Genomic DNA, 25,085 nt, shown 5'->3' with positions numbered 1-25,085 from the left:
ATGGTCATCAGGTGTTGCACAGATAAATCATGGTTTTTCTGGGTAACATGAGAAAGCACTATGCTATCTGGTATCTCTTGCTCCATTAGGCCCTCTGTGCCTTCTTCATAGCTGCCACATGAGACTTACCAACAACAGCTATAGCTCAAGAAACTTTTCACCATCTTTTTGAGCTGATTTAGCTGTAACATGCAGTACACTTCTTTTTCATTAACATTACTGAGTGTTTTTTTATTACTGAAAATGGCCAACAGAGCATTAACTCTCAATCCCTGCTTACACAGTGACTGTTGAACTCTGACATGTCCTCTCCAACATACCAATACTTTAACGCAGTGCGCTATGGGAGTTGGCATGCATAGATGCCCCTAAGGAGTGTGCAGTACATACAGCCCTGGTAAGACAAGGCCCCGGCTTGCCAGCCCTTAGCGCCTGTATGAGTCGATGATGAATCCACTAAAACTAGACTGAAAAGCTCTTTGTCTAAGAATTCATCCTTAAGGCATTTTTATCCTGTACTCATGCAAGTATTTACAATTGAGAGCAGAGGGTGAAGAATGGAAACTGCCATAATATAAGTTAAGAATGTCTTTTATGTCATTACACACCCACATCTGCTTACAAGGCCACTTATTCGATTGCATGTTGAGGACAGAATTTTACATATGCAGTTGAAGCATTGAAATGGCAGCGGATTTATAAAAGTACTCAGTGTTGTGTACAAAACTTATGAATTAATGTGATTTCTGGCACAACTCAGTCTTTGTTGAGAATTGGAGTGAATTGTTCATTTGTGACAAGTGAACCATGGCAAAATGACACTTTGGAACTTAAATAATGCATTTAAAAAAAAATCATCTTTATGTTTGAAGGTTTATGAAGGGCCTAGGAACACTAAACATCTCAGTAGTCTTTTGATTTATGAGTAAAATGAGGTCTGTGGTTAACATTCCTGTAAGAGACTTTCATTTTGTTCCAACATAAATTACATAGTCATAACTCAAATCTGAATTGTGATTTTTTGGGGGGGAAAACATTTAAGGTGCAAGCAAGGATGTTGAACCTATGCTTAATGAACCACTGTTGTCTTTGTACAGTAATTTATACATACATAATTTATGTAAGAAAAAAAAATTGCCTACATAACGCTACATTATATTTTACTCATAAACTGAAAACCACAATTCTAAAATAAACTTCGAAGGAATTCCAGAGGGAATGTCATAACTGAAAAAGATTACATAGTAGGTTACTACATAGGCTACATAGCATAAATAAACTTTGTCTTGAAGAAGGTTTTTTTTTTTTACATTTCGCTTTTTTATTAATAACATCTCAAAAGCCACATGGTTTCACTTTTTTGTCATTCAGATGCTTTGGGTGAGAGTAAAGACACATAAACTTTAGCCATCAGTTCTAGTTCAGTCAATAAAAAGCAAGGGGAATTTCAAGGAATAAAAACTCTCCTTTCTCTCCACACTCTCTTCCCACAATGGTCGGAGCGTGAAAATCGTCAGTTGTAGAGAGAAAAGGGACACATCTCGACTGGAAAGCCACAGAGTCCCTTTGGTCGTCCTCGGCGAGAGATTTCTCGCTGATTTGCCCCGAAAAGTGTATCGTAAATCATCAGAAGGATTTCGTTGGGGGCAGAAAGCAACAACAACAAATGTAATTTACTGTGATGTTGTGGTAAAATGGTGACGAGGATTTGAGGTCTACACAGCCAGTTCCGCACGGTTTAAGGATAATCAGTGTGTCAGTTTGGGCTTTCTTATGTAAAGCAGCTGTCTTTGAAGGCGGATCATTTGGCAGGTTAGTTCAGGACGGTGGCGGAGGAGCTCAGACACAGACAGCGCGCGAGGCAGCGAGCAACTCTTGACGGAGCAGCGGAGTGTCTGGAGACAAGCTGAAGTCGATATTCACACGTTTACCGACCGGATTCATTCATTCATTTGCAGATGACTGCGATAAAACGACGCCGTGCCTTCAGTTTGGATACACTTAGCGGAGGATGAATGTGGAAAGTAACGCGAGAGCGAGTTGAAAAGTAAGCGCACTTTCATGAGGGAAGCGGACCGTCAACATTTACCTCACAGGCGAAGACCAAAAGTAAAAGAAGGAATTATCGTCTGTGGACTGGGAATTGAACATAAACTGTGTGAAACCTCTCTATGTGGTGGAAGCTTTCTGATACTTATTTATCTTTTTTTTTTTGATAGATAGATAGATATTACTTTTGAGCTGGAAGCTGAGTTACTGACTCAGTTTGATTGATTCACAAAGGAAAAAAAGTTTTTTTTGTTTGTTTTTTTTCATCCTCACCTTGCTAATTTTTTGGGTTAAAATAACTTTTTAGTAAACCAGATTAATTTATAAAGAGTGACAATGAAGCACCTTTTCTAGTAAAATATACAAAGCTTGTTTGAAAGACAATCCCTGCTACATGAATTCATATTAAAAGACAATGTTTGCTGCCACTTTTGGACTCAGCCTTGTGCTGCTGTGCATGGCCGGGTTTTGTTTAGCTATCAGCTCCATTGACCCGGACCGGCCAGGTGAAGGAAGATGCCAGGAGATCACCATTCCACTCTGTAAGGACATTGGCTACAACTTGACAGTCATGCCAAACTTAATGGGACATGAAGATCAAAGTGAGGCGGCCATAAAGCTGCACGAGTTTGCTCCGCTGATTGAGGTTGGCTGCCACAGTCATCTGAAGTTTTTCTTGTGCTCTCTCTACGCTCCCATGTGCACGGAGCAGGTATCCACACCCATCCCAGCGTGCCGAGTAATGTGTGAGCAGGCAAGGCAGAAGTGTTCTCCAATCATGGAGCAGTTTAACTTCGACTGGCCTGAGTCACTGGACTGCTCCAGACTGCCAAATAAAAATGACCCCAATTATCTCTGTATGGAGGCACCCAATAACGGCACCGACGAGCTCCCGAAAGGCTCCCACACTCAGCCACCTGACTCCCGACCCCCTCGGCCAGGTAACAGCCAAGAACTGCCAATAAAGGAAAGGGTCGGTAAGACAACATGCAGCAACCCTGGAAAGTTCCATTATGTTCAGAAGAGCGAGTCCTGTGCTCCCAAGTGTTACTCCAATGTTGATGTGTACTGGAGCCAGGGTGACAAGCGTTTCTCCATGGTGTGGATTGCCATCTGGTCCATCCTGTGCTTCATGTCCAGTGCTTTTACTGTCCTCACCTTCCTCATTGATCCACAGCGCTTCAAGTACCCTGAGCGGCCAATCATCTTCTTGTCTATGTCTTATTGTGTCTACTCTGTGGGCTTTCTTATAAGACTTTTCGTGGGGGTGGAAAATGTGGCCTGTGACTGTGACAGTGGCGTTCAGTACATCATCCAGGAAGGCTTGGAAAGCACTGGCTGCACTATAGTCTTCCTTATTCTTTACTACTTCGGAATGGCCAGTTCCCTGTGGTGGGTCATTTTGACTCTCACGTGGTTCCTTGCAGCTGGGAAAAAATGGGGTCATGAGGCCATCGAAGCCAACAGCAGCTACTTCCATCTAGCGGCATGGGCCATACCAGCTATTAAGACCATCATGATCCTGGTTATGAGGAAGGTAGCGGGAGACGAGCTCACGGGGGTCTGCTATGTGGGCAGCATGGATGTCAAAGCCTTGACGGGTTTTGTTCTCATTCCCCTCTCTTGCTACCTCATTATTGGCACTTCCTTTCTGCTCTCAGGGTTTGTGGCACTCTTTCACATCCGTAAGGTCATGAAGACCGAAGGAGAGAATACGGATAAGCTTGAGAAGCTGATGGTTAGGATCGGTGTCTTCTCTGTGCTCTACACGGTCCCTGCCACTTGCGTCATAGCCTGCTATTTTTACGAGCGTCTCAACATGGATTATTGGAAGATTCTAGCAGGAGAGCAGAAGTGCACTGAGGACAGTAAGAGCGGCGAGGAGTGTGTGATGAAGAGCTCCATTCCGGCTGTGGAGATCTTCATGGTAAAGATTTTTATGTTGCTGGTGGTGGGCATCACCAGTGGCATGTGGATCTGGACCTCTAAAACACTACAGTCGTGGCAGAATGTTTTCAGCCGCAAACTTAAAAAGAAAACAAGGAGGAAGGCTGCATGTGTTTTCACAGGAAGTGGACCTTACCTCAAGCCTCATCCTGCACTGAAAGGACATAAAACCAAGTATGAACCGGCAGGTCCTCCTGCGACCTGTGTATGAGCTGTGCCTCTATACACAAACAAACGGCCAAGAAATGCTGGACTTTAACAGATTGCTTTATAAAGAGACAAGCCAGCAAAGGACACAACAATGCTCGTATTTATTTTATGCAAACTTCAGATGCAACGCCACCAGCAGGTTTTTTTTTAGTTCTTGGTGCTTGTACTACATCTGAAACTTTGCATACTTTGAGGACAGTTTTGTGAAACAAAGAAAAAGAGAGTGAGTCCCTATTGCTGATGCCTGTATCATGTCATGTGCAATAGTTGTTTCCCTTAGTGACAGAGAGAAAGGGACTCTGATACTGTAGGGCTGTGATTAAAGACAATGAAAGGACTCGACAAACAATGGGTGTGAATGGCTCGGGGAAAAACGGCTCCTCCATGGCGTAGTCGTGTGGCTTTTCTATGGAAATGAAGGCCGTGTCATACACAACTGCATTGACATTGGAGTGCAGCTGCTCAATAAGGCCTCGGCAGAGAATGAACTGCCTATTTTTAGGCCTTTTCATGGAACAAAGTAAATCTTTAAGCACTAAATATTGCCAACACAAAGAGAGAAACTTGTTATTTGAGTTGTTTTGTACAGTCAGTTCATGCCCTCTGGTCTGTTTTATTATACCAAGCTCTTTTTGATGTCCTACATTCATTTGTGTATATTTCTAAAGGTTCATATTTTATAAGAATAAATAAAACATTTTAGTTTTAAATGTTTGAAATGAAAAGCAAACTCTTTTATTATTTGCGCTGAGTTTGAAAAGTTTTTTTCCCAATGAAGCAAAAAGATGTCGCGATTCCATTAATATTCCTTATCGGTAATACCTTACCAAACATCCCTAAGCTAAAAAACTCAAAACCTACCTTAAAGGGCTCATGAAGTCATTATTTGCTCATGCTTATTTATAGTTCCAAACATGTATGACTTTCTTTTTTTCTACACAAAAGAAGTTCATACAATGGCAGTCAGTGGGGTTCACAACAATATTAAACCCAGACTTTCATTGTATGGAGGGGGAAAAAAAACCAAGACATTTTTCAAAATATCTTCTTTTGTGTTAGAATAAAGAAATGTTGTACAGGTTTGGAACAACATGAGGATGAGTATATATATATATATATATATATATATATATATATATATATAACTTTAATGACATCAAAGATTTTGAAAGACCTTTTTCACTTTTTAAAATGCCCTGGCTTTCATATTTCTGTCTTATTCAAATTAATCTATTCACTTCCATGTTTCATTGATAAACAATGCTAAAGCAGAGGCTTTAAAGTTTGTTTTGTTTTGGTCTCCAGGTTTTATTTGTAACATCAAATTGGGTCATTTTTGAAGTGTTGCCTTTGATTTAAGAGTGCCTTTTTCACCGTTGCAGATTAGATCGCTAAAAAAGTCTGTTATCAACAATCACATGTGAATGTTCTCTGTGCTCAAATCTTCTTAAACTTAATGCTAAACTTTTTAGACCACATCAACAGTGGAGACATCTAGTGAAGTCTAGAAATCTCGGTTTTTATTGATGCATCTATCTATCTGTCTGTCTGTTTATCTGTCTGTCTGTCTAGTTTGAATCTCTTTTTTGTGCCTCTTTGGCACATCACTACAAATGTACTCAAAATTGTATGGTGTTAATACCTAAATACTGGATTGACCTGAGAAATTCAAGTTCACAGTACACACAGTGAGCCTTAAGGTTGTTTGTCTAGAGAATACAGAAGTATATTTTAACATTACACCCTTTAGTAATCTAATGACATCTGTCATTAGCTTGAATCCATAGAGCACATTTGTGTAGACAAGTAGAGGCTAACCTTCAGGTGTTGCGCGGTTAGATGAAAACTATAACGTACAACAAAAAAGGAAAGTTCATTTCTCTCATTACATGCCCTATCATGTAAGCTTCTATTTTTCCTGATGTGTGTTTTTGATTTGGTTTAAAATGATTTGTGTTAGGGAATCAGAAATATATTTTAAAGAAAGAAATGCTTTTAAAACGATTGCATTATTTAGTTTGTAAAAAGCAATTTATTTCCCCTAGAAATGCACACACCCAGATTTATCATCAGGTGTCTTTTGATCTGTCTACATACTTAATGTGCTTGTTTTGTAAATAAATCTACTCTAAGTATTTAATTTGATATTTTAAGTTCAACTTCACGTTGACTTTGATCTGAAATGTTCATAGGAAACACACTAATGGAAATGTATGCAAGAGATGTTTTCCCAACCTATTTCAAATAATTGCTGTAAACCAATTCATTCATTCTACCGTCTTCAAAGACAAAATTAAATACATATATATATATATATATATATATATATATATATATATCCAAGAATGAACTGTGACGGTGAATCAAACAAAATATTTCCATGTTGTTTTACTTCAAAATATTAAAGCACACTAAGCCCAAATACAACAAACAGCAAGTGGCGAATGGCAAAGAATTATTAAGTCGTCATCTATTACATTTTCAGTCATTAAAAGATTATGGTATGTTTGGACAATTTCTTTGCCCTTTAAAAGCTCAGTTTAGGTGTCAAGTGCAGCGGTGTGTGAAAGCGTGTGTGTGTGTGTGTGTGTGTGTGTGTGTGTGTGAAAAAGATCTAAAACAGGTCTGATCTGATGAGAAGGATTGAGTGAAGTGTGTGTGTTCTGTACTTTGCCCAGGGGGTATTCAAGTCTCTACAAAGTCCTTGTAGTGTTTCAAAATTCAGGCACGTGAATCAGAGAGGCCTCGTTTGACACACGCACACACACACACACACACACACACTTCTGTTATACTCTGTCACACCACCCCGTCTTTCTCTCTCAATCACACACACACATACTTGTGTACACACCAGGCTGTTTAAGGGCCACCTGGACTCCGGGCCCTGGGGTGTGTGAGTCGAACTGTAAATATCAATGACAGTTACCACTCCACCTTCTTCTAAAGACGATCTCACTTTTTTTCTTTTCCCTTTTTTCTTCCTTACCTGCTATCTATAGTTGTGACTTAAAGGTGGGTTCACCATGTGAAGATGGAGTGTGTTTTTGAAGTAAGGTAAGAGCTGAAGTGTAAAGGACAGCAGCCCGTTTCGTTTTAATGCCACATCCAGTGCTCTGCACATCTGAAAGGGCTTCTTACTTCCCAGTGTCCTAACAGCTTTATCTAGGTGTTTGCTTGCTCTGTTAAGATGGTAAACATTAATTTCATAGGTTCTCGGGTAAGTTTCAGGAAAGCTGGATAAACCCACACATATTACTCAATTTGCTTTTGCACGTCTTACACAGTCATGTCATTAGTGAATTGGCTTGGGAACCGCAAACTGGTTTTTATTCAGAATTCTTATGGACTCGTTCACATTTTTGGGTTTCTCATAAGTAACTTCTGTAATGGTGAACGAAAACTGCAATAAATAGTGTTCCCATTTGCTCCAATACCGAAAGAAAAAGAATCCATGATGGAGTTTCTATGACTTTCCAAAAGAGGACATTTATTTAAAGATTGATTAAATTATCGCATGAACCAATCACAGCCGAATAGAAACAGTTATATCCAGTCATCTCGCAATGGAGGCATTGCCTCCTCTAACGTAACTTTCCCCCATTCATTCTCAATTACCCCCCACCAAAACCACGGCATGCATTAGGGGATTCTGTTAAAACTCAATGGGCTCAGGGGAGGTGAGAGATATGAGAGATATGCGGACTCCTGCTGTAACTTTAACTCCTGGTATCGCTGTTGGACAATGTTTCTTTAGAAAAATTAGTGATATGTACACTTTTTAGTGTTACATTTTGTAATACTGGCATTGTTTTATTTTTGTACTACAATTTTTATTTTGTCATCCAATATTTTGATGGAGGCACTTCCTCCCTTGCCCCCCTCCTAGAATGCCGTTCTAAAATACTCTGCATTTTTGCAGCACCTCTACAGCACAAAACAGATATGTACAGACAAGTGTAGTGTTGAATCTTATGAACCGGTTCTTTTTAGTGAATCAAAAACTCTGGATTCAATGTAGTCTGATTGCCAAACAAACTGAAATTAAAAGCTTGTTTTTTAAACCAAATCAAATACCTCCAGAGTCATTGGAGATAATTGATTTGTGGCCAGCGTCCCAAAGCATGATTAGTGTCTGATTCTTGAACTAATTAATCATTTTTGATGAATCAAATACAGGTTACTGTTTACAGCTAACTGTAAGACTTGATTCACTGTTGCTGACTAGTTGTTCATATGACAGTGTGTAATTATGAGTTTGTCAGTAGAAGGCCTGTTTTATAATAACAATCAATGAAATATTTGGTAACACTTTATATTAGGTGGCCTTAACTACTATGTACTTACATCAAAAAATAAGTACAATGTACTAATTGTGGTCATATTGTATTGCAAAACACATTTGCTGCTATTGAGGTGGGATACGGGTAAGGTTAGGGACAGGTTTGGTGGTATGGTTAGGTGTAAGGGTGGGTTAAGGTGTCCCTTAGGTCAACAGTGTAATTATAAATGTAATTACAGAAATTAATTACAGATGTAATTACATATAGGTATTTTTAAAAATATAAGTACAATGTAAAAACATGTATGTACACAATAAGTTCATTGTATCAAATGATTAATTTAAATGTAAGTACATAGTAGTTAAGGCCACCTAATATAAAGTGGGACCAAATATTTGTATTTTGTTGGTTTAGTATTGTTTAGTATATTATGGAAGCCCATTTCCTTCACAGAATTTTAAAAATGAATAAATAAAAAAGGTAACTGTGACTTTTTATCTCACAACTTGGACCTTTTTCACACAATTCTGAGTTTATACCTCACAATTCTGAGAAAAAGGCAAGAATTGTAACCTCTGAATTCCGACTTTCTTTCTCAAATTTCTGAGTTTATATCTCAGAATTTTTTGAGTTTGTTTCACAATTCAGACTTTTCCTCTGAGAACTGCAAGTTAATATCTCACGATTTTGAGTTTATATCTCACAATTATGACAAAACTCTAAACTGTTAGATATAAACTCAGAATTGTGAGAATAAAAGTCTGAACTGTGAGATTAAAAAGTCACAATTACCTTTTCTTTTTTTAACTTAATATTTCTGCCTAAGAAACACATTATGATAAGGTCAGGTTGCCTGCTGTTGTGCTGCTGGTCTTAGTTATGTGCTCTGCTGACATGCTAACATAAATCTGTAGGCTGACTGACTTCAGGCAGGGTTGGCTCTCTTTGATCAGATATTTTTTGAAGACGCCCGTACACTCATCACCACAGGCCCTTCAGCACCTGTTTTCCAGTCAGGACCTGTTTAACAAAAGCGTCGCTCCGGTCGTCTCACACATAAACACGCCAGAACACTCACTCTCACAATGGCTCTGTTTCTTAAAGTCAGTTGTCAAGTCTTGTATTACCTTTCTATAACTTTTTTTCTATAACTAAAAAACCCTTTCATATGCTTTCTCTCTTGTCTCCAGTCTTTATGCAAATTGCCTTTGAAAACTGCGCCTGTAAAATAGCTTGAAATAACAGTGCATGAAAGAGATTAGCGAGGAGACACTGAGAGGGAGCCACTATAAAGAAGCCGTGTAAGCACCTTCCTGTCCCTCCCAATGGCAGTTTGTTCCATCTGAAGATTTAAGATTTCTCTTGAACTGGTTGATAGGACAGAGCCTGGGCTTTATCACTGTGAAAATCTTCATAATTGTAGCTTTATATCTTTAGAGAAAAGCTTTCTGATCATTGTATTTTTAGACTGCTCTTTGATCTATCATCATTATTAATTCTCTTTTAGAATGCACACAAAATAGTTTTTCGTGTGATGGTGTTTTGGTGCAATTTGGCAACTAACCACAACAGTAAAATGCCCAGACAGTGGCATGGGTTTCACCTGAAGGTTTAAAAAAAAAAAAAAAAAAAGTATTGCTCATTACTCTAGCTTCATTACTAATTTTATTTACAGCGTTTCAAGCCTACCTCACATGCTAAAGTATCAGCAAATTTAAAAAGAGTACTTGCAGCATGCAGTTAATGAGAATAAGAAAAAGTTCAAATACCCATAATAAACTTTACTAATAAAATTTCAGAGTGATGGAAGTTTGATTAGTGTGTGCGATATATGCATTTCATATTGAACCTTTATTTGACGTACCTACAAACAATTTGGGTCTATGAGGCAAATAATAATAATAATGATCAAATAAATTAGTTGTATAAATTAAATAATCTATATACACATGTATGTTCTATTTATTGATTTCACAAAACATGCAGTTTTCGACTTTTAACTTTGAGCTTTGTTAAAAGTTTGATATGTTTGAGTTATGAGAAGGTTAGTGTTTTATTTTCTTACATTTCATACTAAACTATTTTTAACAATGATAAAAAAGAAAGTTAAATGACTATGAATCTGTATATCACTGAATTGTCACTATGTCAGTCCAAAGAAACGCAGCAACCGTTTCAATCTTTTAAAGAGATTCATTATGCACTTGCTACACTGCCTTGACAGCCATGTGATTAAACTAGTACTGCTGCATTACTGTTTGTGTGACTTCTGGTAAACACAAATGAAAATCAAGGAAAAACATCTCATTTTGTAGGTTCTGCTATATGCATTTTGTCCTAAAGTGAACTTGAATGAGGTTTTGTTGCAAAATGATCAAGTGGATAAAAAGGGTAGCGGATACACACATGTAAGTACAGGTGTGAGCATTGTGTGATTGAAAGAGGTTAAAGAGGCAAAAAGGCCCTTTGCGAACAAGCGCGCCACTTTCTTGTTTGGAGCCGTTTGGAGAAAAGTGGCCCTTTGCAATTATCAGTTGTGAGAGGTGAGAGTCATTACAGAAGAATCTGGAACAATGGCAACACTCCCATCTGCCCTGCAGCAGGGGCACTTTCCTTTTCTCTCTGTCTTCTTTCTCACATTTTCAGTCACAAATCATATGGGGCCACCTGCAATCAAACACCTTAGAGCGATATCAAGCCAAAGACAGATAGAGAACGAGAGATAAGATCTTCTATAAAAACAAACAGCAGAGATGTGTGTGTATTTACGTCTGCGTCTGTGTGCTTGATGTGTGTTTGTGGTAGCGGGTGTGTGAGCGAGATGACGTGGGGCATATGTGTGTGTTTGCATGTCTGAAATTGCCCTTTGATGTCTGCACCTTGTGGTAGAGGTGGAGGACTTCTTGGGAGAAAGTAAACAACAAGAGAAGTGACACTTTTGTAAACACTCAGATCATATTGAAACTAAGCACAACCACCCAGGTCAACCTGAAGAGTCTATTTTTACTTTGCATTCTTATGTTTAAAGCACACTTCAGATTTTTTTTTCTTAGAATATGTTCTGGGTCTCAGAAATTATGTGGAATGTGGAATATTAGAATTTAAGAATGGAATATTGATATTCAGAGCTTGACAGAGAGACTAAAACCATACACAATCTTGAATAACAAGTCATAGTTAAGACTTTTTAAAGGATAGTTCACTTAATTTAAATTCTGCCATTATTTACTTACCCCCATGTCATTTCAAACCACACATGTTTCTTTTTCTCTGGAACAGAAATGCGAAAGATGAAGGGCTGTGGATCACTACAGCTGGAAACTTTAAGCAGTGAAATGAACAGAGCTGAATTAGTCTCCAATTAATCATTAGGACCAGTTTTTTGAATTTTAAAGAACAATTAATTGGAAAGTTTGGACTCAAATCAATGATTTGAATAAACATTATTGTGCAAACTTAATCAATCAACCAATCATTCAGACCAGTTTTGTGAATTTGGCTAGATAGATAGTGTGTGTGTGTGTGTGTGTGTGTGCATCAGATGGCAGAGGGATGTCTTCCACGGTGATTTATTGTAAAGGTCTAATCTGCACCCTTTCTAATCCTCCGAAAGCACACACACACATACACACTAATCTGCCCCTCTTTCTAATCCTCTCTGCAAAGTGCCCAGATAATGAAAAGCCATCTGAATTCCAGAGCTCAGGAGCTCATTGTTGCTTATGGAGGAGATGAGTCTCCATGCTTCACACACACACACACACACACACACATAAGAGGGTCTTATATGTTCACAGAAACATGTTCTTCCACACAGCATCTTTAGGAAAACCCACACACATTTTTCTGTCCACATAATCTGTGCTACACCACTCAGGCTCCTCAAAGAGTCTGTGATATCCAGGCAGGAACAAGTATACATACAGTATTTGTGATTTACTGCTGACTTGTGCAGCTCCTGTCTCATTTTAGTCATGCTTGAAAACCCTGTACTTACAGACACAGATACAGATGCGCAGAGGAGGTGTCAGATGATGACAATGGCATCCCGATGCACAAAAAACACAGTGTGAGCAATACCAAGGTCATGGGTTTAATTCCCAGGGAACTGATAGAACTGATAAATATTTGAACGCAATTTTCTCTCAGTAATTACTAGTACAATTAATTAGAACAAAAGGCAAGTAACACATTGAATTAAATATGACATTTTGAAGTAGAAAGCCTGAAATAGTATTTCCTTCTAAAACCTACTTCAATAATGTTTAATAATTAATAAAAAAAAATTTACAGTTTAGCAAAAACCCACATTACAATGAAAAAGTTAACTCACACTGACATTGTTCAAATTATCTGCAGGAAGTATAAAACAGAATTATTATTAAAGGGGACCTATTATGCACCTTTTTACAAGATGTAAAATGATGTCCCCAGAGCGTATATGTGAAATTTTAGCTCAGAATACCCCTTAAATTTTTATAGCTTGTTAAATGGATCATCGGTTGCCCATTTTCCACAAGTTGAAATGATTCTTTAGGGTCTTAATGAAAAGTCTGTAACATAGTTTGTTTAAAATTTCTCAATAGTATAAAAGAACACCTTTTTAAACCTGTCAAAACAGGTTTTGTAGCCATTTTGTAGCATTTTCCCTTAAATGTTAATGAGCTCTGCTGACCCCGCCCCTCTCTTCCAAGCTGCTTTCCGAGGGACTGTTTACTTTAGCCGCATTCATTGTGAAACTTGCTAATTAGCACATTATTAGGAAGGCAATTTGCAAAGATTCAATAAAAACCCATATACTCACTTCTTCTGTAGGTGAAGCTGGATAACGAATGATGCGCGAACATAGATGCATTTTTAGGTAGATCAGGGGTGCATTCCCTTCAAAAACAAACTTTAATCCTCTGTGTCTTCAGTGGCCTAGGTGTTGGGAGTAAATAACGACTGCTGTATTCATTAATACATCCAACAACAGAACGCCTCAATCGCTTAATCTGAGACATCTTGTCTTCCCCTGCACCGGAGTCGTCTCAATGGCGGAGAGCTCTCAGCTCACTCAGGGCAGGTCTAAGGTAAGACGGCCTTGTCAATCAACTCGCACTCTGTACATCACATCATCTGACAGGAAGCTCAGAACAACCTGATTTTGAAAGGGGATTTTAAAATAGGGATTTTAAAAAAACCACTGGGTGGATTTTTATCATTATAGGATGGGTGTGTACACACACTTCCAACACACATTTATGTTCAAACAACTTGTAAAGTGAATTTTGCATCCAATGACCATCCCTTTAAAATGGCCACTTTTAGGATATGAGCCCAAACGCGTGATTTTGAGTATGTTGCTTTAGATGCAAATGTTGCTTTAGATGCAAAAGAGGGCGGAGCTTCAAGAGCTCAAGCTCTGGCATTAGCAGTGCTAGCCTTTGCAAATAAACATTCCACTATTAGTACAAGCCTGTTATCTTTACAGAAAACATACTCTGTTTCAAAGTCAGTCATCTGATGCATAATACATTTGTGTTTATGAATTACACAGACGGGGAACGCGGCGGCATAACATAACAACATAGCTGGTCTCATGCTATCACAAACAAACAAAAGTCCCATTTCTGATTATAATAGCATATCATTACCTATCATTATCATAATATCCATATAATATCATATAAAAGAGTAAAGTGCTGTGAGAAACGTTGTGTACAGTTCTGCAAGCAAACATAACACATGAGTTGATTTCCCTTTCTTTCAGTAGAACCTCCTACCCTCTCCCAAAATCAACAACCGCAAATTTAAAACCTCCAGGACATGTTTTGTTCCTCATGTCAGCGTATCCATGCAAGCATTGTAACAGATGAGAAATGATTTGCCATTCGTGCTGAGGGGGTGTTGTCTTCATTGTGTTTCCAAAAAAGAGCATCATTTGGATATAACATCAACCACAAACAGAGGAAATCTTTACTAAGGGCAAAATCTGCCGCCCATTTACACAAAGAGAACACCTGCTTCCCCTTTCTTCAAAACAAAGCATAGTCTCAAGTGCAGTAAAAAAAAAAAAAAAAGTTTGGTTAATGTTGAAGTACCGGCAGGCTGTGGCATGCTAGCCGGGCTGTGTCATAACTCTAGCGTGAAAAACACTGTCAAAACTCAGACATCATTTTTAAGGACATAATTAGTGTTTGAGACTGAGGAGACATTAAACTGTTTATAAGGTCGGCCTGAACAGTGAACAGAGTTACCAGAAACTTATTGGAGGAATGATATGCTTAGAAGTCCGATGTACCACACAAGATTGATTATCACAAACTACTATGTATAAATACTATGGAGGCCTGTTTATGCCTTAGAGTGAAAAATAAAACAGATTATTGTGACATAATGATTAAAATCAGAATTATTCAGAACTGTTGAAATATAAGTCACATTGTGGGATGTCACGATTGCAATAAATGAAGCCAGAGACATTTTCACCCGTCTTTTACAATATAGATTTTTATGATTTCCACTCGCTCATGGGTTTGATTTTAGATGTCTTTGTTGATTTAAACTGTTTAGAAATAGTTTCATTCCCCACGAGAACAGCGAGAGCATTTAGTGGGCAAGATTAGTTCAATCAAATCCACATGAACAACACAAAACATGTGTTCCACTGCAGTGGTCCATGACTGTCCTCTTTCCTCTTATCCAGTGCAAGGACACAACTGGAGACAATTAGGAGAAAATGCTATGAGCAATATCAAACTTAACAAATGTTCTTTGTTTCCTGCTGTTTGTCTTTCCATGTCACAGGGTATGTTCAGAAAGGAACATTAGTTTATTACTTACAGAATACTGTGCAGTATATTTTATATTGTCTTTAAAAAAAAAAAAAAAAAAAAAAACTTTTGTCATGGGACCTCTTTGCATGTTTAATTCAGCAAGTAGCACCCATTTATTATGAAGAAAACATAGCATTTGGATTATAATGTATTTATATATATATATATATATATATATATATATATATCTTAACATAAGGAATAGTTCACCTAAAAATGAAAATTTGCTGAAATGTACTCACAGTCAGGCCATAAAAGATATAGATGAGGTTGTTCTTCATCAGAATAGATTTGGAGAAATGTATCACTTGCTCACCAATGGATCCTCTGCAGTGAATGGGTGCTGTCAGAATGAGAGTCCAAACAGCTGATAAAAACATCACAATAATCCACATGACTTGAATCCATCAATTAATGCCTTGTGAAGTAAAAAGCTGTGTGTTTATAATAAACAAATCCATAATTAAAATGTTTTTATCTTCAAACTGTGGCTAAAATATGAGTTCTCTATCCATAATATTACTTGTATTACTCGTATGAATCAGGAGAGAAATATGCATAGACTGTTTACAAGCAAATGTGATAATAATGTTTGTAAAATAAAAAATAAAAATGTTTGTGGATTCTGGCGATGTGATGGTTTAAATTTAAAATTCCTTAATGATGGATTTGTTTATTACAAACACTTTTTGCTTCATAAGACATTAATTGATGGACTGGAGTCGTGTGAATTATTGTAATGTTTTTATCAACTGTTTGGACTCATTCATTCTGACGGCACCCATTCACTGCAGAGGATGAAATGCTCAATTTCACCAAATCTTTTCCAATAAAGAAGCAAACTCATCTACATCTTGGATAGTCTGAGAGTAAGTACATTTTCAGCAAATTTTCTAATTTACTCATTTTTATTTTTATTTTTATTTTTTAATATTGTACTACTTCAGCATTAGTAAGAGCACTGTTTATGCTGTGCAATTCTTTTTTTTTTTTTCTTTACTTTTCCGCTTTATCTGATGTGCAGGTTGTTGTGATTTGAACAATCAGGCTAATTTTAGGGAGGCCGGGTGTGGGTTTCCTGAGGATAGATGTCAGTACAGATGGAATGGGGTCAATAGCTTGTGCTTCAACTCCACCGCTGAATCTAAAGCACTATTGCAAAATAAACCATGTGTGTGTAAGCACGGATATATGTGTAGTGGCAAATCATATATATAAGCATGGATATTTGGATATACATGTGGTGGCAAACGCATACACCAAAGCAGGAGATCACATGTAGACTGACATAGTATTACTAATGCATGAGATTCATGAGCCACTTGTTCTGATCTTAGTGGAGAATCCTGTGGCCTTCATGATTCACACAAACAGACGAAAGTGCCGCTATCTAAACATCAAAACAGCTGTTTTACTAGTCTGAGGCTTTGAGCAATGTAATCCTTGAATTTATGACTGTAACAATGACATACAACCTAGGAATGATGTATATGTGTTTGGTTATACATGCGCATACAGGCAGATACAGTGGCGTCATACAGTCTGAACGGTACTATTGTGTATATCTTAAGGTTTAACACTTTTTTCATTACAAGTTATATTATTAGCATAATTTACATAAAATATGAACTGAAACAATAAAATAAATGTCAGAATGTCTTAGTATCAGGTTTGCCATTCTTTTGCTTTAATGACAGCAGACATTGAGCTGCATGAACTCCACAAGATTGTATAAAACATAACTATTATGTTCTCCAGCATGATTTGAGAAAGAGCATCTTGAGCTTCAACATCTGATCGTCTGCACAAAGAGTCACATAATCGATGCCACAGATTTACTTATATGTACTTATATGAATCTGAAATATTTCATTGATAGTAATGACAATAGTGAGCCTCTGTCTCTTAACAAGGTCCTCTAGAGGACAGAAGAGTTCAGAGGAGGTTGATGAAGCATCAGATAGGACTGCATGCTAGTTTTGGGCTCCTCTTAAAGGGGTTAATTTGGACAGAGGCAGTTCATTGATATTCAGAGATTTGACCTGAGATTTGAGGGGGTCACTAAGGTTGAAATAACTATGCCTACACATTCAAATCTATAGACGTTTTTTACTTTTGCAGATAAATTTGTCCCTAAACTAAGTAAGGATGCATTAAATTGATCTTCTTGATAGTAAAGACTTTTATAATGATACAAAAGATTTCTATTTTGATTAATGTGATTCTTTTGATCTTAATATTCATTAAAGAGCCATTAAAGATTGGTGTAAGGCTGCTGAAAATCATCTTGTCATCACAAAAATACATTACATTTTAAAATATATCACAGTATTACGCTTGTACTGTATGTTTGATCAAATAAATGCAACCTTGATGACCATAAGATACTTTTTTCAAACACATTAAAAATCTTGAAGACCCCAAACATTTGAATGGTAGTGTACTCACACACAGAGAAATGCTAAACTTTTCATCACCTTCCCGTCCTTAAATACACTACATGAATATGAACAGATTTTAAAACACCATATACCTGCTGACTTTGCGAATAGTTACGGAGAAATAATTGGGCATCATACACACAATTGAGAATCACAACAAACTCATGCAGAAACATGTAATGCATGACAAGTGAAAACACTGTGTTCTAAAATCGGCTCAAAATATCAAACATGATTGATAACCTCAAAAAGGAATGTATGCAACATGCATGCGATTTTCTATGAAAGAAAGAAAAGAAAGAAAAAGAAATGTGATGAGAGAATGTGACCTCCAGTAAAGGAGCAAGAAATCAAATAGAATTGTGTGGTAAAAGTATGATAATAACTGAAGGCAAGCCATAACCCTTTGGCCTTCTGTAGATTTATGTGTACAAATACACACTCACACATGTGCACACAACACACTCGTTGGACTAACAGAGCTGGCACTAGTTAAGAGGAAACAGTAACAGCTGCTGCTATGGCATCTGTGACTGGATTCCATTTTTCACATTTTTCACTTGATTAATTTCTCCTCACAGTGGACACTGCAAACACTCACATACATACACACACAATCAGTAATTTTTCATCTCTGTAATTTAGACTGCTGACAGCTTAATTGCTGTTCAAATGAAAAGGGAAAAAAATCAAAGGAAAGTATTAACTTAATCTGGTTGATTTTGTTTTTGTTCTATCTAGTGTGTTGTTTTACATAAGTCATGCATAGTAACATTTACACTTGGTTTTATTCACTAAGGTAATAATATAATCCAAATGAACACCTGTTGAGTTCTCTACAGAAATTTTAATGCTGGCTCTCAATTTTCCTGGACCAATGAATTAGAAGCCGACCTTGAAGAAGACGAGTTTCAAAGACTGTAGACTCAGCTGTTGTGTCACATCAGAAATCCATACCCATCCACAGGTGTCGGTTTAGCATATGTGCTTCTCCATTAAACTAAAAACAATGCTCAATACCACTATTGTGAATGAATAGATGAACCACTTGCAGAAAAATGAATGGGAGCTATTGTAATGTTCAATATGTCAGCTGTGGTTGGCTCGTCTTATTGCTAAAAAAAAATGCACATGTGCATTAGCTTGAATCAAAGAACCAAAATTTATAATTAAATTTTCATCAGCTTTTATTGGTAATTTAAAATATGTCTTTAAAATTTAAGCTGTATTTCACTGCACTAATCGGTGTGTCCACTAGGAGGTATAGGCAGTGCCTTAAATTGCATATTGTCTGATTATGTACTTTTTGATTAAGTACTTCTACTATATTGCATGAATGTGCGTAGTATGAATGTAATCTGGATGTACTACATTTGTCATGTTGTCATTATCATGTGGCCCACCAGCATCAGTTGCATCGCTTCAGTGACATTCACAAATCCTCCCTTCTGGCCTTATGGGATAATAAAGTGCCCACTGGAATCTCACTAGAATTAGTAGGTCATCTTGCTACTTTTTGCGTAAACAAGCACTTTTAGCACTTCAAGTGCCTGAAGTCAATGGGTTTTTGGCTAAATGCCTGAAGTAAGCTCTGTGGTTAGAACAAGATCAAGATATTTTCACATTTTATTCTACATCGTAAAATACATCAATAAAAAGGTGATTTTTTTAAAAGCTTTTACTTGTTTTGAAAAATTCAAGTTACTGACAAGGCTAAATGGAACTACAGAGGTTGTCAGGTATGTTAAACCGTCTCCACCCTGTCCTCTACAGGTCAGGTGAAGTATAACGAAACAGTGATACCTTGGTCTTTTCTCACTGAAGTATAGGTACTTGTGTGCATATTGCTTAGTTAGAAAGTAGGGGTGTAACCAAGATGGCCGCCAACTGAACTGACTTGCCTTAAAAAGATTTCGGATTGTGGTCATCTTTTTCATTCCTCTACAGGTGCTGATGCTTTGAGTAAATATGTTTAAATGAATAAAGTTGAGTGTAATTGTGACTCATGACACTGTGTTCATCGAGAGTAGTGTGTCAACACACCGAGACATGAGACTCAAATCAACAGCTTTGACTTTCTTTTGTGTGTACAAAAGATGAGAGTCCCACTGATCCATAAAATCATTACTGCTTCTGCCAAGGAGCGTTTTAACAGGTTCCAAGGACCACGGCTTACTTTTTAAATAAAACATAAACAAGGAAAATATCAAACCCATTAATCTTTCATTAAGCTCGCCTGGATAAAAAAGAATCGCTTAAAGTATCATTCGTTACCATCACTGCGAGAGCACAGGCCCCCCTGCTAACTTCAAAGGCTTTCTCAAAGAAAAAAAGAGAGGATAGAAAGAGTGGATGAGAGAAAAAGAGAGAGAGAGTCAGTTAGCTAGCTGCTCGCTACTTTGCGTTTGGCAGCGAACCAGCTTGTGGTCGCGTTTTTATCTTCTGAGAGAGAGAAAGACAGAGAGTGAGATTGTTAGCCTCGTAGGAACATTATTGAGACTGTTCCTTATATCACACACCCACTATAAACAAAGCACGGCATATAGCGCCCAACAGCAGCGACAAACTGTCTGCCAGTGTCACCATAGCAAAAAGGAGCTGTTCATTCTAGAAAACGATGATCTTTTATCGCTTTGGTGACCTGTATGTTTTAAATTTTTTGCTTTTTCTGTGGAATTACACAAAATGTGTTCAGTGAGTAATTCATGCGCCTGTTTTTTTCTGTATGTGTGGCTTTAATTTACTAACCTCATTTTGTATCACTTATAATTTCCTGTCTCAACTCAACCTCTTCCTTTTGATTTTTATATTTCAGTCAGGAGAGATCTATTTTTCATTAAGCCTCCAGCATACAAACCTTGTTGTGAACAAAGTTTGAGAAGTGTTTTTCAAATTAATCCACAAATTGTCCAAAAATTTCAATCTGACATTAATACAGTGTGCAAAGTGCACATTTTGTTGGTGTACAGCCTTATTTTATTTTATTTTTATTTTTGACTTTTAGCAAAGTTCCACATACAGAAGTGTAGATTCTGTAATCACAAAACATGCCATGTCGGAAAACTACCAAAATATTGGAAAACATTTTTTTTTTTGTAGTTTTATTTATTCATTCATTCATTCATTCATTCACCCCAAACTTTTCAACATTTGATTATTTTAATTAAATTTCAACTCTTTACATGTCTTGCCATGTAAGGACAAAACTGCCTCAGTCAATATCTAATTTAATTTAAAATGCTTTTTGTTTATATTTTTCTCTTATTTTATATGTATTTTTCTCAATTGTATATTATATTTTAATGTTTTGGTTAGTGTAATACAGTACTGTATGCCTTGACATGGTCACTATAAGTCTTTGGGCCCTATCATACACCAGGCGCAATGTGGCGCGACGCAAGTGTTTTTTGCTAGTTTCAGCCCGACACAGTTATCATTTTCACGTCCTGCGCCAAATATAAAAATACCTACAAGTCACAATGGATAGTTGCGCACTAGCAGCTCCGTTTCCTCTCTGAGACGCGTTCAGTCTTTTATGCTTGCCGAGTAAATAGCAAATTCGCCATGCCGCGAGCGGAACTGGTTCTTAAAGGGAATGGGAGATGAGAGTCTGATTGGTTTATTGCAGGTTATGCCCAAAACACACCCATTACTCATTAAGAGAATAGGGACAACCCTTTTAGACCATGAGCCGGGTGCGCCGACCATTTTTCTTGTCGTTAAACTTGCAAAAGTGGATTCGGACACGCCCTAAGTGCACTTGCCTTTGCTTTAGACCATGCTCTTAGACTGTTAAAATAGGGCCCGTAACCTCATTGTTTAACTTTTATATGGCACTTTTGGATTTTGGTGATTTCACAAATTCTGATTTGTCTGATCGGAATAAACAGCAAGTGAACCCAGCCACTTACTTAGTGAAGTCCAAAATTACTTTTTTAAAACACCACACCAGACTATGCCGGTTACACGTGTTTTCACAATGACTGTTCACTTAACGCTATAACCAGACCTAAATTTTGCCTCAAGAACAGCTTGAATTTAGTAGATTGAGCCATACCTCTTTCTCTACAGCGCTTCCCTTTGAACCTTTGTCTCCATGTAGCATTAAAAATGTAAATCAGACCCCCATCCTCACATGACTCTCACACGCCTCTCAACATGTTATGCATTGCAGCTGTAATGGACTGGAAGCTGGGATTCTTGCTTTGATTTGGCTCACAGACCGGAGAATGGGCAAACGCTTCAGCTATCACACCTGTGCCAGTCTGATACGAGCTGCTTGGAGTGCCCGCTTTGTAGCTGTGCCAGACTGGGAGAGATAGGGGCTTGTGCAGCGATAGTCCGTGCTGGTAAAGCGGGTCAGGTTATGATGCTCTTAGGGTGCCAAGTGGAGCAAAAGTGAGGTATGATGATCACTGGATGAGTTGTTATCCATGTTAGGCATTTTACAATGTTAAGTTAGCAAGTCTTTTTTAAAGGGGTCATCAGATGCCCATTTTGTTGCCCACAAGTTGATATGATTCTTTAGGGTCTTAATGAAAAGTCTATAACATACTTCGGTTAAAATTTCTCAATGGTAGTGTAAAACAACACCCTTTTTTACCCTGTCAAAATCAGCTCTGTTTTCAGCAAGCCGTTTTAGTCCATGCTCCTTTAAATGCTAATGAGCTTTGCTAAACCCCGCCTCTCTCTTCCATGGAGTGACGAGCCGTTCTCATGATACTGTTTACTTTAGCCGTGGAACTTGCTAACTAGCACGTTATTAGGAAAGGCGAAAGCACCTTATAGGTGAGGCTAGATCACAAAAGTTTTGCGCGAACATAGATGCATATAGGTAGATCGGGGGGTGCATTCCCTTCAAAAACAAAGGTAATCCACTGCGTCTTCAGTGGATCAGATGTCAGGATTAAATGGCGACTGCTTTGGATGGGTGGATCTTTATCATTATAGGGTGGTTTTATACACACACTGGCAACACACATTTCAGTTCAAACAACTTGTAAAAGTGCATGTAGCATCCGATGATCCCTTTAAGTGTCCGTTTACAGTCATCATATAAGACATACTTTATTGTAAATATCAGTGCTGATGTGTAAAGGTAGACACATTTTAAGCTGTTTACTGCAACCAAATAAATTCACATTACTGCAAACTCTCAACTTTCTTTTTCTGACTTATATGTAGCACTGGACAGTCTAAATTATTCTAGTGAATCAGTTCATTCTATCAGTCCTCTCTGTTATATAGCTTTGGAAAGTCCAATTCAAGTGATTTGGTTCATTCTAAACGGTCCTCTCTCTCTCAGAGGTTGAATGAATCGGACTGTTCAAAGCAAACTGATTTACTAAAATGAATTGGACTGTTCAAGGCAACCTATGAGATTAATTTTAGTAAATCAGTTTGTCACAAATGGTTCTTTCTATCATATAGCACTGGAAAGTTCTTTTATTCTAGTGAACTGGTTTTACAGAAATGGTTATTCCTCATATACCTTTGGCCTGTCTGATTCATTCTAGTGAACCGGTTTGTCATACACTGTTCTTTTTTTCATATGATATTACAAAGTCTGATTCATTCTGATCCATTTTAATGAATCAGGTCATCATAAATGATTCACTCACGTAGTGTTAAGAAGTCTGATTCAGTCTAGTGAATTGGTTCATCTTGAAAGGTTCTATTTCATATTGAGCCGTCCGATTCATTCTAGTGAATCGATTCCTCCTAAACTGTTATCTCTCATGTAATGCTGGGAAGACAAATTCATTCTAGTGAATCAGTTCTTCAGACACTTCCTTCTCTCATAATGCATTGAGAGTTTAGATTCATGATAGTGAACTGGTTCATCTTTGGTCTAATTCATTCTAATGAATCTAATCATCATCAGCATTTTATCTCTTGCAAATATCTGACTGGGAAGTCTAATTTTATTGAATCGGTCATAAATGTTTTTCTCTCACATATACTGAGACCTGGTAAGTCTGATTCATTCAAACGATCTGGTTAATACTAAATGTTGAATGGTTCTGTCTATCTTATATTCTTGCAACTTGTTTGGATTGATCTTGTAAGTGCAGATTTTAAAAAAGTAGCATTTTAGTCTTTTCTGTAGTAAAATATTAGTTAATCGCTATGTTGTCAACTTAAAAAGTGCAATGTACACTGTTTTTTAGTTCTATTTAAAGTAATGTCATTATTTAAATTTTGTTGTTGTCCCCAGAATTTATTATTATTCATCCAAAAACACTCATTATTTATCTGATGTTGAAGGTCTGTATAACAACATTAACTTCTATTGCTATTTATAACAAGTCATATTAATAAATCTATGCCAAACGCGCTCATATACAAACATGAATAAAAACATGTTTTCATATGCTGTTTCAAATGAGGGTGATTAGGTTGAGGGAGTGGACTCATCAGAGCTCACTGGATATTTCCTGTTTCTGATGGAGCTGAAAATGGAAAAAGTGTTTTTGTGATTGACGCCCAGTCTCTATTTCAACACTATGCACCATGATTAGCTGAAGAATGTGTTAGCTTTATCCTTGGTTGTGTCTGTGTAGGGATGGTTTTTGGTAGATGGATGGATGAAAGAAGGAAATCGGAAGGGTGCTGAGATTTAATGAGATGCTGGAACAGTGGGGGAGATGGTTTTAATTACAGCTGAGGACTCGTCCGGAGGGGTGGAGGAGATGGGTGTGTGTGTGTGTGCAGGGGCTTTGCTGTGTGTCTTAGGGTGGGAGTTCACACACTGCTACAGGAGCATGCTGAGATCCACTGCCTTTGATGCTCACTTCTCTGTGGCCTTTCTCCACTCTCTCCCACACTTTTTCCTCTTTTGCCCTGTCCTTCGTATCCTGCCTCATTGCAACTGCACTTTGTTAAGGCCATGGTTTGGACTAAGAGAAGAGACATAAAAAGGCGTAACTTCAATGACCTCCAGGTTTTTGTCAGTACATTGTGGAGGACAAGAGGAAATCTATCTGTTAAATATACAGTAATTTAAAACAATTGTGTTAAAGTCTTGTTATATCCCTGTTGAAAAGACCAGCACTGCATGGGGCACTGGTTTTCCTAACTACGCTTTTAAAAATAAAAGTTCTTTATTGAAATCTATGGTTTAATGAAGAACCTTTAGCATCCATGGAATCTTTCCATTGAACAATAAGTTCTTTGAAAAAAGGTTCTTTAGATTATTATCTTAACATTGAGATGTTCTTTAAACTAAGAAAAAGTGGTTCTTTTAAGAACTGTTCACTGAAAGATTCTTTGGGGAATCAAAAAATGGTTCTTCTGTGGTATCACCATGAAAACTCCCTTTTGGAAACATTATTTTT

At 37.5% G+C, this 25,085-nt stretch overlaps 1 protein-coding gene across 1 annotated transcript; it reads left to right on the top strand.

Moving 5' to 3' along the window:
• Positions 1-1,847: 1,847 nt before the first annotated feature.
• On the top strand, positions 1,848-4,921 carry LOC306848736 (frizzled-10-B-like). Its single transcript, XM_079383472.1, has one exon. The coding sequence runs from the start codon at positions 2,465-2,467 to the stop codon at positions 4,205-4,207; it is 1,743 nt and encodes a 580-aa protein (XP_079239598.1). The 5' UTR covers positions 1,848-2,464; the 3' UTR covers positions 4,208-4,921.
• Positions 4,922-25,085: the final 20,164 nt, after the last annotated feature.

The sequence above is a fragment of the Barbus barbus genome (genome assembly GCF_936440315.1).
Source record: "Barbus barbus genome assembly, chromosome: 28".
Classification (NCBI taxonomy): domain Eukaryota; kingdom Metazoa; phylum Chordata; class Actinopteri; order Cypriniformes; family Cyprinidae; genus Barbus; species Barbus barbus.
Note: the sequence above shows the minus strand (reverse complement) of the source record. Positions and strands in the feature narration are given on the sequence as shown.

Bases quoted from the DNA above. Each gene is read 5' to 3' on its own strand.
- LOC306848736 (XM_079383472.1), top strand. From the start codon at position 2,465: ATGTTTGCTGCCACTTTTGGACTCAGCCTTGTGCTGCTGTGCATGGCC.